The sequence below is a fragment of the Hippoglossus hippoglossus genome, chromosome 23, assembly GCF_009819705.1.
Source record: "Hippoglossus hippoglossus isolate fHipHip1 chromosome 23, fHipHip1.pri, whole genome shotgun sequence".
Lineage (NCBI taxonomy): Eukaryota > Metazoa > Chordata > Actinopteri > Pleuronectiformes > Pleuronectidae > Hippoglossus > Hippoglossus hippoglossus.
The window spans coordinates 7,108,367-7,124,517 of NC_047173.1; the positions used below are offsets into that span (position 1 = coordinate 7,108,367).

At 43.8% G+C, this 16,151-nt stretch overlaps 1 protein-coding gene across 1 annotated transcript in view; it reads left to right on the top strand.

Moving 5' to 3' along the window:
• Positions 1–4,984: 4,984 nt before the first annotated feature.
• tafa5a (TAFA chemokine like family member 5a) overlaps positions 4,985–16,151 on the top strand; it is a 140,243-nt gene continuing 129,076 nt past the window's right edge. Inside the window, exon 1 of the mRNA XM_034578616.1 lies at positions 4,985–5,837. Coding sequence (XP_034434507.1) covers positions 5,726–5,837 — 112 coding nt within the window. The 5' untranslated portion in view covers positions 4,985–5,725. The remainder of the gene's footprint in view (positions 5,838–16,151) is intronic.

The following is a 16,151-nucleotide window of genomic DNA, read 5'->3' on the forward strand; positions in this document are numbered from 1 at the left end:
CTTTATATTTCATTAAATATTTTCTTTATATATTATGTATTTATCATTAATTAATACAGTATTAATTAGTATTTTTCATTATGTATTATAAATGTGAAAATGTAAAAAATTAAACAAATTATAACCTAACCCTATATATTAAGAAAGCGATCCACCCCCGATCTATATACAATCCATTTGAATTGAATGGGTTCTTCCCTGAACCATACCACATGCTTCCACCATGTTTTGTGGTAATCCAGTTTTTGCGTAAGCTTTCAAACAACCAACCAAACCAACCAACAACCGGAACGGGGTGAAAACATAACCTCCTTGGTGGACGTAATCACTAAAAACAAAAGGAAATCACAAATCATTATGTGCAGGACACAAAGGAGCATTTCAGAAACTTCACCAAAGAGGCAAATGATTAAAGGTCCCTGCATGAAATATTTACACTGAAGTCCGTTTCAAGAATCAACTTTTGAATAATGATCCGCAGGTCCTAGCCTGAATTACAAGTTTGAAAAAACTTAATTGCTTCCTTTTTTATTATGCTGTTATGTTCGATTTGGAAGCAGTCAATGGTTCTTACTCTTTGTTTCTTTTACTGCGTATTTTGCTTCACAATGTCGAGTTTGTTTAAGCACAAAACGTCAAATTCAACAGGTTTTTAACTTTCGTACATGTGCCGTCTGGACATAAATCTATTTATCTGGAGGTACAGTGTGACAGCCACGCCTCAAGGGACTTTTTGCTGTGTCTGGCATTTGTGTTTCACAGTAATTCCAGTTCCCAGAAGTCACAGTCTTCAGCGAGTTGAGGAGCATAGATTATTTCTGAAATATTGAAGCTGTTTCTGTTTTTTTCTTGCATCATTTTATTACTTTGATTTGCCATCTGTAGATTCAATTTGCTGTGTTTACACATTCAATTCAAGCTTGGATATTACCTTTGTAAACCGTCTCTCTTTTAAAAGCATCATTAAGCATCAAGTAAGCAAGACAGAACAACAGAACAGTCTTCGTTGCCTGGTTTGTCTGTGCTTCATCACTTACAGATATCATTCACTGCTTTCTCTACAGCTGATGCCTTTACCAGTCTCATCTACAGAGAGGCGCTGCTAAGACTGGGGATCGTATTTCTACCCCAGACGTGTTTTATGTAATGTCTCAAAGCTGTTGCACTCGGAAGACACACGCAGATATTTCATCTGAAACCCTCATCCACATTTTTAAACGCCATTTAAACTCCTCAGATATTTGTCGATTCCATTTGAACTCCAACACAGGCCAGACCTGAGCTCTATATGCACCAGTGAACACAGCGAGTCATCAGAACTCCTGCCACAGTGTTGTTTCGTGTTGAGAAAGAATAAGATGTTATATTATTATGGTTCACAACCAAAATAAAAACTTTGCATCAGCCAGTATCTTTCTGTGCGACTCTGAAACCTTTGAAGGGAGGGTTACATCCTCTAAAATAGCAATGTCTGACTCAGCGGTTTCATGCCTCGTGTGCTTTGTTCTGTTCGGAGTTTTAGAAATGTTATGTAAAAGTTAAACACATGTAGGGCACAGTTTATGTATTCTATCCAAGTGGGAGCATATGTGCTCCATTGCTTTATTTACATTTAAAACACGTGCGTCTTAGTCGGTGTGTATGTGTTTAGGTTTGTGTTTATTGTGTATTTGTTTGGGTGCCAATGGGACTTTGGCCTCGTCGTACAGTCCGTGCCACAGTCACTGACACAACAGCATGCAGGAGGAAACACGATTGCCTCCATTGTTTAAAAGACCTCTGAAATAGCCGACATGCAAAGTACAAAAAAATATAAACAAGTTCGGTAAATCATTCAAACTTATATAAAACCACACATGTGAACAGTAATAAAGCAAAGTCAGTTTCATTTAATGAATTTAGTATAAAATCCTCACTTCAGATAAAGCAGGTAGGATGAACACAAAGTTATTTAACTTCACTCTGCACCGACTGTTTATAAAAAGGTTTAAATTACCCCTGTGTCCACTTTTGGGGGAGTCCTCCTTATAACGGTGTGTCTCCCTCTTCCCCTCCCCCCCTTTCTATCGTTGTATGTGACATTTGGGTAATTCATCTTTTTGTATGTGAGCCTCTGTCATAAACTCTGTTAGATTTGTAGTTTGGTTAAAGCCATAGTGCAGCCTTCAGATTTTCTTGTGCTGTTTAAATTGTGCAGAAGCTCAAAATTGAGTTTGTTTCGGAATAATTGGATACAACCTCCAAAGAAATTCATTGTTCCGGCCTTTTCATCAAGTAAATCACAAGCAGATAATGCTAGATGCCGCGGGTTACATGGACACTGATGGTTTCGGAGAGAAATGTTCACTTCTCACACTGTAGCTAACACAAGTTACCAAATGGAGCAATTACCTGCAGATTTAGCTTCTTTACAAGAGCTGATAGGGATAAATACCCCAATTAACTATTTTACGACCCCCGTTGTGGTTTACAGGCTGGTTTTTATAAGAACTCTAGTGCCCATTACTATATAGCAAGGCTAAACAGGGATAACTTGTAATCTCTCTACATCAAGGAACTTGGAAAAGATAGGTCAGCTCAATTAGCTCCAATGGAAGTAGACTATTTCTGGATTGTCTAATGAGTGAGGTCTCTTTGTTCCCTGGCGAGCCCTGGGACAGTGAGGACACAGGATTTAGGTTTAGTATGCATGGCAGGGTATGCTGAGTTGAATGCACAGAGGGCCCCCCCCCCCCCCCAGAGCCACACTGCCAGCAGGACGGAGCCGGTTCCAGCTTTGACGGGTGCAGCCAGAGTGTAGGGCGCTCAGTGGAGCTGGTGCTGAGGAGCCGGGGCTGCTGGGACGCGGGCGCCGTCCTCCCGGTGGTGACGGGGGTCGGTGCTTGGCGCTGTCCGCGGTGCTGCAGCTTTATTGTGTGGGCTGAGCCGTCAGGGCGTGGAGCTGTCCGTGGTACCAGTTCTCTGTTATGCTGTCCTCAAAGCTGTTACTGGCGCTGTCCGTGGTGCTGAAGCTCCTGGCTCCACTGCGCTGTGGCTGATCGCCCAGTGGCTCAGTCCACGGAGCGACACTCCACTGTGGAGGAGGAGGCGTCCAGCTATGTGTTGAAGTGCAGCTAGCACTACTACACTGTACAAGTACTCGATTACAGGCTACAAAAAAATCCCATATTTGAAATATATCTTACCTAAGTAAAAGTAGAGATCATTGTAGATTCATACATTAAAGGGATGGTTCACCGTAAAAATGTAATTGACTCATTATCTCCTCACCACTATGCTGATGGAGGGGTGGGTGGAGTGTTTGAGTTTCATGGGTAAACAGTGTTGCAGCCAAATCCAATACAATTGAAGTAAATGGTGACTTCTTCTTAAAATGTAAAAGACAAAAAACAGAAAATGTCTTCATACTGCTCCTGTGGTTTCATTCAGGTAAGCCCCGACATTCAAATTCTATTCGAAACAGGGTCATCAATGTTGTTTTTTACGTATAGTGGTGAGTAGATAATGAGTGAATTTTCATTTTTCTGTGAACTATCCCTTTAAAGATTGAGCGACTGTGACTCTGGAGGTCAGGAGGTAAGGTGGATTATCCATTAACCAGAAGGTCAGGAGTTTGATCCCATGTGTCCCCCATTCTGTGTGTCCTTGGGCAAGATGCTGAACCCCAAATTGTCCCTGGCATTGTGTTAGTAATGTATGATGGAGAAAGTGCTGCACAAAAAGTTAATTGACTGGTCATGTGGACTATTCAATTATATTTTATTTGAATAAATAGATGGATATAGAGATAGATAAATGGATAGATAACTTTTATTGTCTGTCCCAAGTGACAGAACATAGCGCCATATCACAACATACAATATCTCACTTAAGGTCGAAACCTTACAAAATGATGGAAAACCCAACAGTTCCAACAACGGGCAAACACTTTGGCAACTGTGGAGAGAAAAATACTCCCTCATCGAAAAGAAGAAACCTCTGGCAGAACCAGACTCGATGTGGGCGGCCTGCTGCCTCGACAGGTTGGAGTGAGTGGAGAAAATGGGAGAGAGAGGAGAGAGGTGGGTGTAGAAAAAAGGGGGAAGTAAGAGAGAGAGAGGGGGAGAGAGAAGAGAGAGAGTTCAGAAACGGTTGTGTAATTGTCATATTTAAGCTCTGTCAGACTGGTTGTTTCAATAAAAATAACAGCAGCACCAGTTAGTATTATTATTAATATTAATAAGAAGAAGACAAAATGAGAAAAGTGCAATATAAATACTGACCATTCATGACCATTTAGGCATATAACATAACAGTTAGGTATATACAGTACGTGTTTTCATACAATCTCAATCTACAAAGTGACTAAAGCTTTATCAGATAAAGGTATAGTGTTTTTTTATGTTTCCCTCTGGAGTAGAAACATAGAGTTAATGTGCTTTGTTACACCCGAACACTGTCCTGCAGTGTGATACAGCGTTTTTCCCCCCAGTAGCAACATCATTTACTCTAGTGTAAAACCTCTGTTGCACGAATGAATATATGAGAACATTACAGTGCTCAAAACGGAAATAAACACATCCAGTGACACGTGCAGGATATGTAGCTACATCTTTCCCTATATATATGTTCACCACTGACATCCATACATCCCTCGATATAGCAGGGATAATATCCAAATTCATTGATCCCATAATTAGTCAAATATAATCAAAAATCACTGTTATTATTGTTAAATGATGTGTGTGTGAATCATGACTGTTTCCGAAGGAAGATATTTGGCTCGTGGGGAGATATCACTCAATATCTATTGATCCAGAAATCAAACCAACATCAATATCAAGACGCTGTAAATCGTGATTCACAGCGACATTCCCCCTTTGCGAAATGATTCCTCCGCTGTAACAGCACCAAGCTGCTGTGGCATCGCTGAAAACTGCGACCTCGAGTGGCTTATTGCTGACGTAATATCGATTATCTGAACCTTTCACTTTGGACAAAATCACTTGTAGTCGCACGGTGCGCACTTTCCCACTCGCTCCTCTCTCCCACCGTCTCCACGCATCCATTCTCCATCCTCCCTTTTCCCCTCCTGCAGGCACACACTGATCTCCTCGTCTACTTCGTGCCCAAAAACCTAGAAGGGACTTTTCTCCTCCTGCTGCTTTCCTTTTACGACCCGAACCCTCATTCATCCATGCATCCATCCACCCAGGCGGATTGTATTAGGACCTCGTTTATTTTTCCTCCCCGGGTCTTTGGACTATGCCGTCGGGGCTGCTGAGGTTGGAGAGGATCGTGGAAACCTACCACAGGTGAAAGGGAGCTTTTACGACGCTGCGGTATAGATGATTGAACACTTTGAGCATTAACTCAACGCATCTCCAGGCGCCCGGTGCCCGGTGCCCCGTGCGTCTTTCCCCCCTCTAAAATATCGGACGTGAATAGAGGTGAACACACTTTGGGACAACTAAAGGAACGTGAACCAACTTGGGTTTCTAAAAAGAAAACCACTGGCTTGATTCCCATGCTGGGATTCTAAAGGAAGATGTGACCCTTTTCCTTTACGCACAGGCAAACCGAATGAGCACAGCGCTGCTTTCCTCATCAGTTGCTCGACTCGTCTTTTTGTTGGATTACACGCGGAGGTATGAGCACAGTGAGAGCCCGAGCTGGATTGTGAGATTACCGCCTTTGCTTTTTTATTTGTCGTCTCTTTAAAGAGGAAGCGCTCCGTGTATGTTCAATGGCTCCGGTGTCGAGGTTGGCAAGGCGCAAAGATGCCAGTCACTGGCCGAGGACGTCGTCAACTTTCTGGGCTGTGGTGCTTCTGACAGCGCTGCTCGTTCTCTACTGCGGTAAGTCCGGACGCTTTCTCTCTCGTTGTGTTGGTCACTCATATCAGCATTTGGACGCGTCGGACGCAGATTCCGCTGCGCAGTGGGTGGCCGTGTCATGTGGCGACGCGCAGAGCGCAACATTGTGCCATTGGATATTGGCAATCGCTCTGAGTCTATTGATCCCACTAGTTGTCTACGTGTCATTTTCTCCTTTTTATCAACAGTTATTGGAAAAGACACACACACACACACACACACACACACGGGGAGAGAGAAAGAGGCATGAGCAGATGAGCAGAACAAATGTATTTTTATTAGCTGGTGAAAAACACTTTATTTGAATTGTGGGATCAACATTAGTGTGCCAGAGGCCTAATTAAGTCTCTCACGTGACTCTTTTCCTCTCAGGTATACACACACACACACACACACACACACACACACACACACACACACACACACACACACACACACCTCCTGAGGGCTGTATTACTGTCAGACTGACTTACTGAGGTCAGACAGTCATGCATCTGTCATATTGTCTCTGCACTTAACACTGGTTTAAGATGCTGGAATATATATATATATATATATATAGAAAGAATATACATGAAACACAAGTATAGCCTGAGGATAACCTTAACACACAAAATCTCTCTTTCCCTCTCTCTTAACTCTTCTTCTCTCCTGGCCGAGTGTGTCTTGCCATTCTTTGTATCAATCGCTCTCTCACACCTTCCCTCCCTCGCCCCCAATTCCCGTCTGAGTCACTTATAAGGAGAAATCCAGCTGGCACGCGGCGCTCCAGTCTGCTACGTGTGACAAAAAAGAAAGGTTATGTGGAATGGCAATGATAAACCCATTAAAAAAGAAAAAAAAAGAAGACTGGGATATGTCATTAGCTGCCGAGCTAATGATTAATGTAATAATCTTGTCTTCGAGCACATTAGCGATGCCGCTGTTGTAGGGAAAAAACGGACCGATTTCATTACACGATCATTTTCTGGGGTTTTTCCTCATGTAGCGTCCACACTGGACAGCCTCATTCTCTCTCTTTCTTTTTCCTTCTACAATGGACCGCAGATTGAGTTTTCTCTGTAATCACACAGGCCCCAGGTTAATCAATGGCTGGGGTTTGGTTTATAAGGGTGAGAGCTTCTGGACAGGGTGGTCTTTTTCTCCTTTGACGGTGCCTTCGGCCATGTCGATTGATCTCCTGCTTGTGTCCAATCAATGGTGCTTGGATGTTTGTTTCAGTCAGCATTCTTTGAACAAGCCCCCCAGCCCCCACCCCCCACTACCAAGTAGCTCGACCCCCTACCCAGCAACAACTCAGCCCCTCTGGTACTTAATAATGTGAGCGATACAGTGACTCTTTGATTTTCGTGTATTTCCTCCTCTGCCCATTTTGCTCAGAATTGTTTGGCGCCATGGCGTGTTTGTAAAAGATAACATGATTTATGCATGTCTTTCTCTAATGTTACCACTATTTGTCTTTTAAACCAAATCCCCCCCCCCCCCCCCAAGGCCTCCTCTCTGCTATTTCCTCCCTTTCAGCTCTTTCTTCACTTGTAGCCGGTGGTCTCTCATGCTGATAAATCTCCGATCACCAGCGCTCTCTCTTCCTCTTTCAGCTTCTCGTTTCCTCTCATCCATTTCCATTTTGTCTGACCTTCCTCGTCCACGCCCGTCTCCGTTTTGTGCTCTATTCATATTTATCTCGCCCTCTACTTTGTTCTTGTGTTCTTTGATGTCGCGGTCAGCCTTTATCTCCATTTTATGGCCAGTTTCTTCTCATATTTTTTTCTTCTCTCTCTTTCTTTCTTCGTAGCATTTCTTCTTTAAATCCCACCCCCCCCAACCTTTCGGTTTTCTTTTGCTTTCAACTTGTCGACCTGTGCAATTTCTCTCCTCTCCTCTTTTCTTTTCTTTTCTTCACTTCTCTCAAAATGATTTTCACATATTTGGAGAACTTTCTCTGGTCCACCCATATTTTAAATTGCTAAACGCTGTAAAATCCTACTATGCTAAGGGCTCTATAATTTAGGGTTAGGCAACTAATGATTTTTTTCATTGATTATTGGTCCATTGATTAACCTCTTGGTCTAGAAACATCAGAAACCAGTCAATTAATACCGGCCACTTATTTGGAGCCCAAGTGCTCATCAAACATGTTTTCTGTTTCCATCAAACCGTCCAAAACACAAAGATTATGAATTTACTTCCATTTAAGCCAAAGAGAAGCAACACAATCTCCCATTTCAGAAAAAATAATCTGTATAATCTTTGTCACGTATTGCTTATACATTGAGTAATAGTGGGTAATTAATTTTCTGTTGATCAACTAATCAGTTAATGGGATTAGTTCCGACACATTTTCTTGTATATTCCTTCACACGACATAAATACATGTGGATTCATATCATTATCTCAACCATTAGTATTGTGAATACTGCACTTCATTCTTCCTTTGCTATTTGTGCATGTTTTTTAAGAGACAACATCTACAGTATGTGTGCTAAACTGGCTCTATATAGCAGTACATACATATATGCACATACAGTATTTCCACATGCACGTAGCTTTAGAAAAAATGTTCTGCATTTTGGTGCTTTGACGCAAACCTGAATATCTTGCACGTTTCTTCTGGCCCATGAGGTGTTTATTGAAGTGCATTGGAGTAAAGTGCTTTTCACCTGAACGGCTGAATTGCAGAGGAGAAATAGTAAAAACTGTACAAGCTGTAGAAAAGCACATGCATGCCGTGCACCCCTTGAACAATCATATGTAACCAAGGACAATTTTAACTTTGCACTGCCGCTGTGTTGCAGCAGTCAAAGGTGGGGGTGAGGTTTGGGGGTTTGGGGGGGGGGGGGCTCTGTGATTATGGCTATGACTCATATGGTGCCTGTCGCGTACAATCAACATCCAACTTCACATGATCTGCCGTCGTCACTCAGGCCCTTCAGAGGAGGGCAAGATTGAAGGGGAGAGAGACGGACAGGGAAATGTTGCGGAGAGAGGGAGGGAGAGAGGAGGAGGAGGAGGTGTAGAAAGGAGGTGGCTTGATATCGCTTACTAATGCGCTGAGAAGCAGAGGAAGAGGGGGGAATGGATGGAGGGGAGAGGAGGAGAAAGGCAAAGAGGGAGAGAGGAGGCGGAGTCGAGAGGGAGAAGGAGGTAAACGTGGAGAGAGAAACTGAAAAGAATCAGAACAGAGAAGAACATCGAGTAGAGAGAGAGAGAGAGAATAAGATAACTGACAACAGCTCAACAATGTAACTGCTCCGACCTCAAGCTGCTGCAGGAATCACAGCAGAATGTTCCAGTGTCCTCTGATTAGATCACAAACAAGACATAAATAAACTAATATAAAAAAAATCAATCTGTGCACCAGCTCCCTCCTCTGGAAGCTCTCGGCCGTGCATTTGTTTGCTCACAGTGCTTTTATGTATTCATGAGGCTGTGGCTCCGCATGTGAGCTCGAAAGAAGGCAAAGATGGATCCTACAAGGCTAGCTAATCAGTATGCTAATCGTAGCTTTGGATAGTGGAGGAGCGTGGCTCGGCTGTGGTCTGGGGTTGAACTGCAAACAGAGACCAAAAAGAAGGAGAGATGAGGGGAGAAAGACGAGTAAGGGGGAGAAAAAGCAAAAGGGGGAGTTAAAGAGGTGATGGAGGAAAAAGAAAAACAAGAGAAGGGATCACTTACGATTCCTTTTGTGTCGGAAATGTTGCTTTTGAAATGCTGCTTCAGTCCGGCCTTCAGACTGATATAAACGCTCAGGGGCAAACACGAGAGATATGAATGAACGTAACATCAAAGCAGGCACATAGGTTGCACTCGTGCACACACACGTGCACAGCCGCATCAAAGCCGTTATTCAGGGTCACACAGAAAAATGCAAACAGCCGTGACCTACTTGCACATACATGGATGCCACCCTGAGAGGACACAGATTTACAGAATGCAGAAAGGTCGGACACACACACATTCTCACACACGCGCATGCATGAACGCACACACATTCCTCTGCTGTTAGATGGCCAAGGCTTTCCACAGCTGCTTGAAACCGCCCCCATCAGATCACAATGTCCCTCAGCGTGGTCCCCTGTGTTTCCCTCCGCCTGGTTGTTTATGAGTCGCTGTTGTTCTGCGGCTGCAATCGATGGATTCTTGACTGTTACTGAGAACTGCGGCTCGGGGGCATCCGCGGAGAAAAAGGATGGTGCGACCCGCCCAGGCGTCTCACCTCATCGCCCTAAGAGCTCGGATCACTTAGTCTCGCATAGGAAGTGACACAAGGAGGCTTATACACACTCGCGTGCGTGCACACATACGTACATTTCTGCCGGGGATGTCTGAGAACCTTTGCGAGGCTGATCTGATTTACCAGCCAAGAGAAGAAGACAAAAAAGGGGGGGACTCGGCTGACCTCGAAAAATGCAAGAACTTGTAGGTGAACACATGCACATATTTGAATATCTTATCCTATTTTCAGCATAGCCCGGAGCGTCTTCCTCTGCAGGGAGGGAGACATAGAGAAGAGCCACTGTCAGGAAGCAACAGAAATGGCTGCCGATGGCCTGGGGACGCAAATTCATAAAGGGAGTCAACTTGTTGAGTTTTCCACTGAGGGAGCCAAGAGCCACATTATGGACCCCCGGAAATGGGGCCAGAGACTGTATGCATATTTGAACAGCTTTTTAGAAGGCGGCTTTGTAAAAATTAAACACCATGATGAGTACCATTCGAAGCGAAGGAGTGGGGAGTGGGGAGTGGGGGTGCACGCCACAGATGGAAGGCGTCAACTTTGGTAAGGCAAGGGGGGAATATTAAGAATTTTGCGACGTGCCGCATGAAATATTAAGCAGCGATGGGATCATTTTCAGTGAGCGCAGGCACCCATTGACATTAAATGGGAGATGGCGGTGTGGCCACAGGCGGTGTGTTTTTCCGTGCAGCCTGCGCTCGTGTGTCAACCCCCCCCCCCCCCGCTGCATGGTTTTGTCTGGCAAATAGAACATTTTACAATTAAGAGAACGTTTGTTGATTGGGATTTCCAGGCATGTGGTTCTCCGCGAGGCAATAGGCATCCATCATCCTATAAGTTTCAAAAAATGTGTTGATGTTTGCACACTCTGAGCTGTGGAAAGGCAATTACACCAAACCAGGGACCCTTTTCCCCAGGTGACATATAGTGCTACATTTGACAAGTAGATTGCTTAGTTTCCAAACAACATTTCCCCATTTTTTTTCATAAAGGACATCTGTTATACTGCAGAAGGACTTTGCTGTTTCACCTTGAATTCTCCCAAACTTGTTACAAGTTAGCAGCATCAGTCTGTTAGTTCGTCCATCGCGCCATTTCAAATAACATAGACTGCTACCTTAGGCGACCCCTTCTTCATTTGCTCTATCACCACCAGTATCCTGGCACATTTAGATTTTTCAGATATTTTTTCCATTCTTTCCGTCTCATCTCATGCCCCCATCATCAAGTGAATGTATTCATTTGGTTTGTGCTTTGTTTCCTGATGCAATAGCTGCTAAACTAATGACATTTTCATCAGCCAGAGCTGCACTTTGTGTTTGGTGCTAATTAGTAAAGGTGGAAATCACAAGTCTCTTTGTCTCTGAGTCTTTTGCAGTGTTTTAATAAGCTGTTAAAGCGGGGAGGGGGGGCTGGGGAGGTTAACGTACTGTGATCATGGCTGGGCTGATGAAAGTTTAACATTTTAAGTTTAAAGATGTATTGGTACATATAGTTGCCAGTACGTGTGACTAACAGGCTAAACAGAAGATCATCTACCTGCTAAACGTCAGCATGTTAGCATTTAGCTCAAAGCACTGCTGCAGCTACCTCGTGTTCTCCAAAAATTCAAATATCAAAAACATAGAAATCAAATCACAGACTGTAAATAAAGATAGACGAACATGACAGCTGAAGCCAAACTGTCTCAATCGCCACCTGGTGGCTGGCTACAGTGAAGGTCATAAATTATTTTTCCACTAAGTATGGTTTTATTTTGCTATTTGATGCTATAAGAATGGGGTGAAACGTCATGATTGACAGCTGAGACTGACTCATGATTGGCCGAACTCGCTTTCACGGCTTCATCCTCCGCAGACTCTTGCCTCTTATCACTTCATTAGTTAGGTAGCTGGTTTCACAAGACTGTACACCCCCCTAGTAAATGGTCTGTGGCCTTTACTTATTATTTTTCTTAAGGCTCCGTGACTTTCCCGAGCACACTTCGGCAGACTGGAAGAGCTGGGGATCGAACTACTATCCCTCTGGATAGTGGAAGACCCATTCTACCTCCTGCCGCTCCAAAAAGTGTGTCTGCTTCTTGCTCAAGCTATTATTATAGAGAAACTCCTAAGGAAAAACTGCTGCAGGATGTGTAATGAGTTGTGGCAAAGAGCATGTCCACATAAAGTTTGTGCACACATGTACTGAGGAATCAAACACAATCTGTCCTGGCAAAGAGGCAGTCGAACTAGTTTTTCGTTTTTCTTCCTTTTCTTTGTGTTTTCACTCTATCAGGTCAGCGTTGTGTGTTTTCCTTCACAGCTGGATCTGCAGTGAACCAGCACACTGCCTGTTTCCCCACAGCTGCTTCATGCCCTCAACTGCTACGCCACAACAGTTGGTGCACTTGTTTATGCTAAGACGCAGTAACAGTTGCATTAAAAGCAGCTTCTCTGTCTCGGTGATTTCACTTTTTCCGCCATTCCATCCCCGACACGTCGCCTCCTCTGTCTCCGTGTCTCCCTCTGATCCTCAGTCGTCTCCCGCTGCACCTTCTGTAGCCAGACCCTGCTGAGCGAGAAACACGGATGCTGTAATAGCATGCTAATATGCTGTGACATTTACTTAATGTGAAAACAAATTGTGAAGCGTTTGGAGTTTGCAGTTAGGCAAAGTATCTTCGTATCCGCCACCATGGCTAATTGCACCTTAAACGCTCCGTGTCTGGTCGTGAATTAATTTGGTGTCAATGGGACTTTAATTACCATTAAAAGTGCATCTATAATGTTTACATATCATATTGTAAGTGGTGTTTGGCTGTGGCGCTCAACAGGTCACAGTCAAAGAAAAGGGCTGTTTGTGTATAATTGCCTGGCTGCCATTGGGGCATGCAAATATCTGTGTGTCCAGCTCTACACTGGCAACATAGTTTAGGTTTTTCTCATTAAAATAGAAGTAGTGGGACATAACTTGGGACTTTGACAAAGAAAAAGTGATTAATGGTACGTTTTTTTTTAAGACCAATCCTGTAAATTTGTGTGAGGCGGCCTAATTGGGTCAGAATCTGGACAGAGGCTCGCGGTGTGCTCCTGCCTCAAGAGGATTCACGGATGTACACTTGTGCTTATTTTGCCTAGGGCCAAGAAGCTCATTCACAGAGACATGCTAAAGCTACTCCCCCCTTTATTACTGCAAGAAAGCAATTGCTTGGAAGAAAATGCCAGAATGGTGCTTTGAATTCCTGGAGGGTCCCATCACTGAGACGCGGCCCACGGAGCTGAGACAGCTAGCATCTGGAGCAAAGACACGGCGGTAAAGTGGAGTGGGGGGGGGGGAGGCGGAGAGAGGGAAAGAAGGAGTGGGACGGCAGAGAGGGAACGAGAGAGTGGGAGAGGGAGGAGAGACAGACGGAGTGCACGAGGGAGGCAGAGAGATGGCGAGTGCGAGACAGACAGAGGAAAGGGCTGATGAGGGAGCAGTAGAAAGAACTTGGGAGAGGAAGACAAGAAGAAAAAAAAGGATGGCGCAGGCAATGAGACAAAAGACAGACAGACGAGAACACTCAGCCGGTCCACCAATTGACAGCCAGTTTGGGAATAAAGTCGGCTAACACAATGAAGCAGTCGGCAGACAGACTCGGCGCGGAGTAGCCGAGAGGCTCTCAGAAGTAGAAACAAATATTACATTAGAAGAGACAGAAGCCATTTGTCACAGTGGGAGGCCTGAGAGGTAGTTAAGCTGCAGAATATAGGGACCCGTGGCCTGGTTGATACATGTCGCCACAGGGAGGAAATTGTGCTGAAGTCAAGTCCGCTCAATCAATCGTCTGGTGTCCTTCAATGACTCCCGCACTTAACAAGATAATGGCGGCACAAAGTTTCACCGGCTCAACTCTCCAGAACTTGTTATGGGGCCTTGAGGGCCTCCCCTCATTCCCTCTCTCAGTCCTTTTCCTCCCTTCTCTCATCCTCCCATCCCCTCCCTCTCTGCCAGCTTGTCAGCCACACCACCTCCGCATCAAGGCCCGGTTGAAATGCATGCTGACAACCGCGATTCAATGTTAATGTTTCTGGAAGATGAATGGGCTGGGCATTTATGGCCAAAGTGACAGCTGCACTCTGTCTGCACCCACATGTTAGAGAGGGCTGGGATTCAGGCACCATTTCAAGTATTGTTAGAGAGAGACAGAAAGATTGACAGACAGAGGGTCCGTCTGCTTTTGGCTCTGTGCCACAAGGTGCATTACTCGCCCCTCAATTTGAATTGGCTTGGTTAAATAACATGTTCATACAAAAGCATATCTCCTTGTTTCTATTTCCTTTCCATCCCTCTCTCTCTCTCTCTCTCTCTCTCTCTCGCTCTCTCTTCGTCTTAACCTGCTGACACGAGCCATGATTGATATGGAAATTGCAAATTTGCAAGCCCTCATTTATCTTCGGCTGTTGCTTGCTGCTGCTCCAACAACCATTTTGGGATGAAGAAATGATGAGCTGCTGGTGTCGAGAGCAGGAGGGATCTACAGTAAAGATGTTATTTGAGACCCTGCGCAGCCCAGAGGACGACGGCAAAGTCCCGTTTTAACGGGAAAAAAACAACCAAGACGAACGAGCCAGTAACCTCAATACTTCCAGAAGAGCCTCCTCTACAGAGTCACTAATCGAATGACTCGAAATGTATCACTGAATACATACATACATAATATGGATCAGCTGAATAATTTAAATATATGTATGTATGATTTGAAACCGCCCCATTTACCTTCCATTCACCCGTGACAATGAATCGCTACATTGCGTCTCCTCATGTAATCTTAATCTCAATCTTGCAACCTGTCCACACTAATTACACTAATGTTTTAAATGAGTCAAACTGAGATTTGAAGAAGTGAAGATTTTCAGAGTGGGTGTATCCATGTCTACATTTGAAAATGATAACCTTGCAGTTTACTTTAAGCTCAATGCGGCTTTGTGTAGCGAGCAATAATTGGATAAACTCACAACTTCTCAGGTATTTGATGGATCCTTGATGTAGATTTTATCGCCACCTACTGGCCCGGCACTCTTGTTTGAGTGTTAATAGTTGTGTTTGTGTTCTCGTCTGGACACGAGGGTGGACATCTCCACCATTTATCCACTACTTCTGCCTAATTGACAAAACAATTTAGGGACTAGCCACTTTAGCCAAGATCCATTAGGCTACTTGCTATTTATTCATGTTACCTCAATTACCATTTCTGTTGTCCTGGCCATTAGCTAACTATTTCATGAATTCATCGACTTCTCAGCTAACCACTCAAGCTATTTATCTACTAGTAAATCACTCTTCTTCACATAACATTGCCATTTCTAATTTTCTAATCTTTTCTACTGCACACAAACCTACAGAAACACCCCCTGCAGAATAAGAACCCCTATTTGGGAATCACTTACATGTATGTTAGCATTTTAGATTCATAGAATTATTTGTCCAAGTTTGTTTGTGCTCACAAACCACAGCTAAATAAATAAATTGAGCAGAAAGCTGTAGGCTGCAGCTAAGCTCATAACGCCTACCCTTATCACTCATAACACTCGACTTCATCCAAATTTATACAAACTATCCACAGTCCACATAATAACTATGGAAACACATGATTGCAAATTAGTTAAATATTCCAATATATAACACAAATGCAAAAAGCCAAACTCAATATCACAACAAAATAATCAAATCCTAATTCATCAAGTGTTTAATATTTGTCTATGACTCTATTTTTATTTTATTTTATGACTCCTCTGGAGAGGCCACATGTCAAAAAGTTTTTTTTACAGCCATTTGTACATAGTCATTCTCTGCTTTTGATAAATGTGGTTAAAGTTGTGAGAAATTTGCTCTGTAGACAGTAGATAGTATAATTAGCAACAAGTTCAGCGTGGCATCAAGGCTTAAAACCCCAGTTGAGGTCGCTCGTGGACGTTTCTCTTTGAAATGAGGGTGTTTCAGGGAGGAAGTTGAGATTAAAAATCCTTGAACTGGATAAGCCATGAGCTCACACTTCAGCAGCAGAGAAGCAGAGAGAGAGAGAGAGAGAGAGAGAG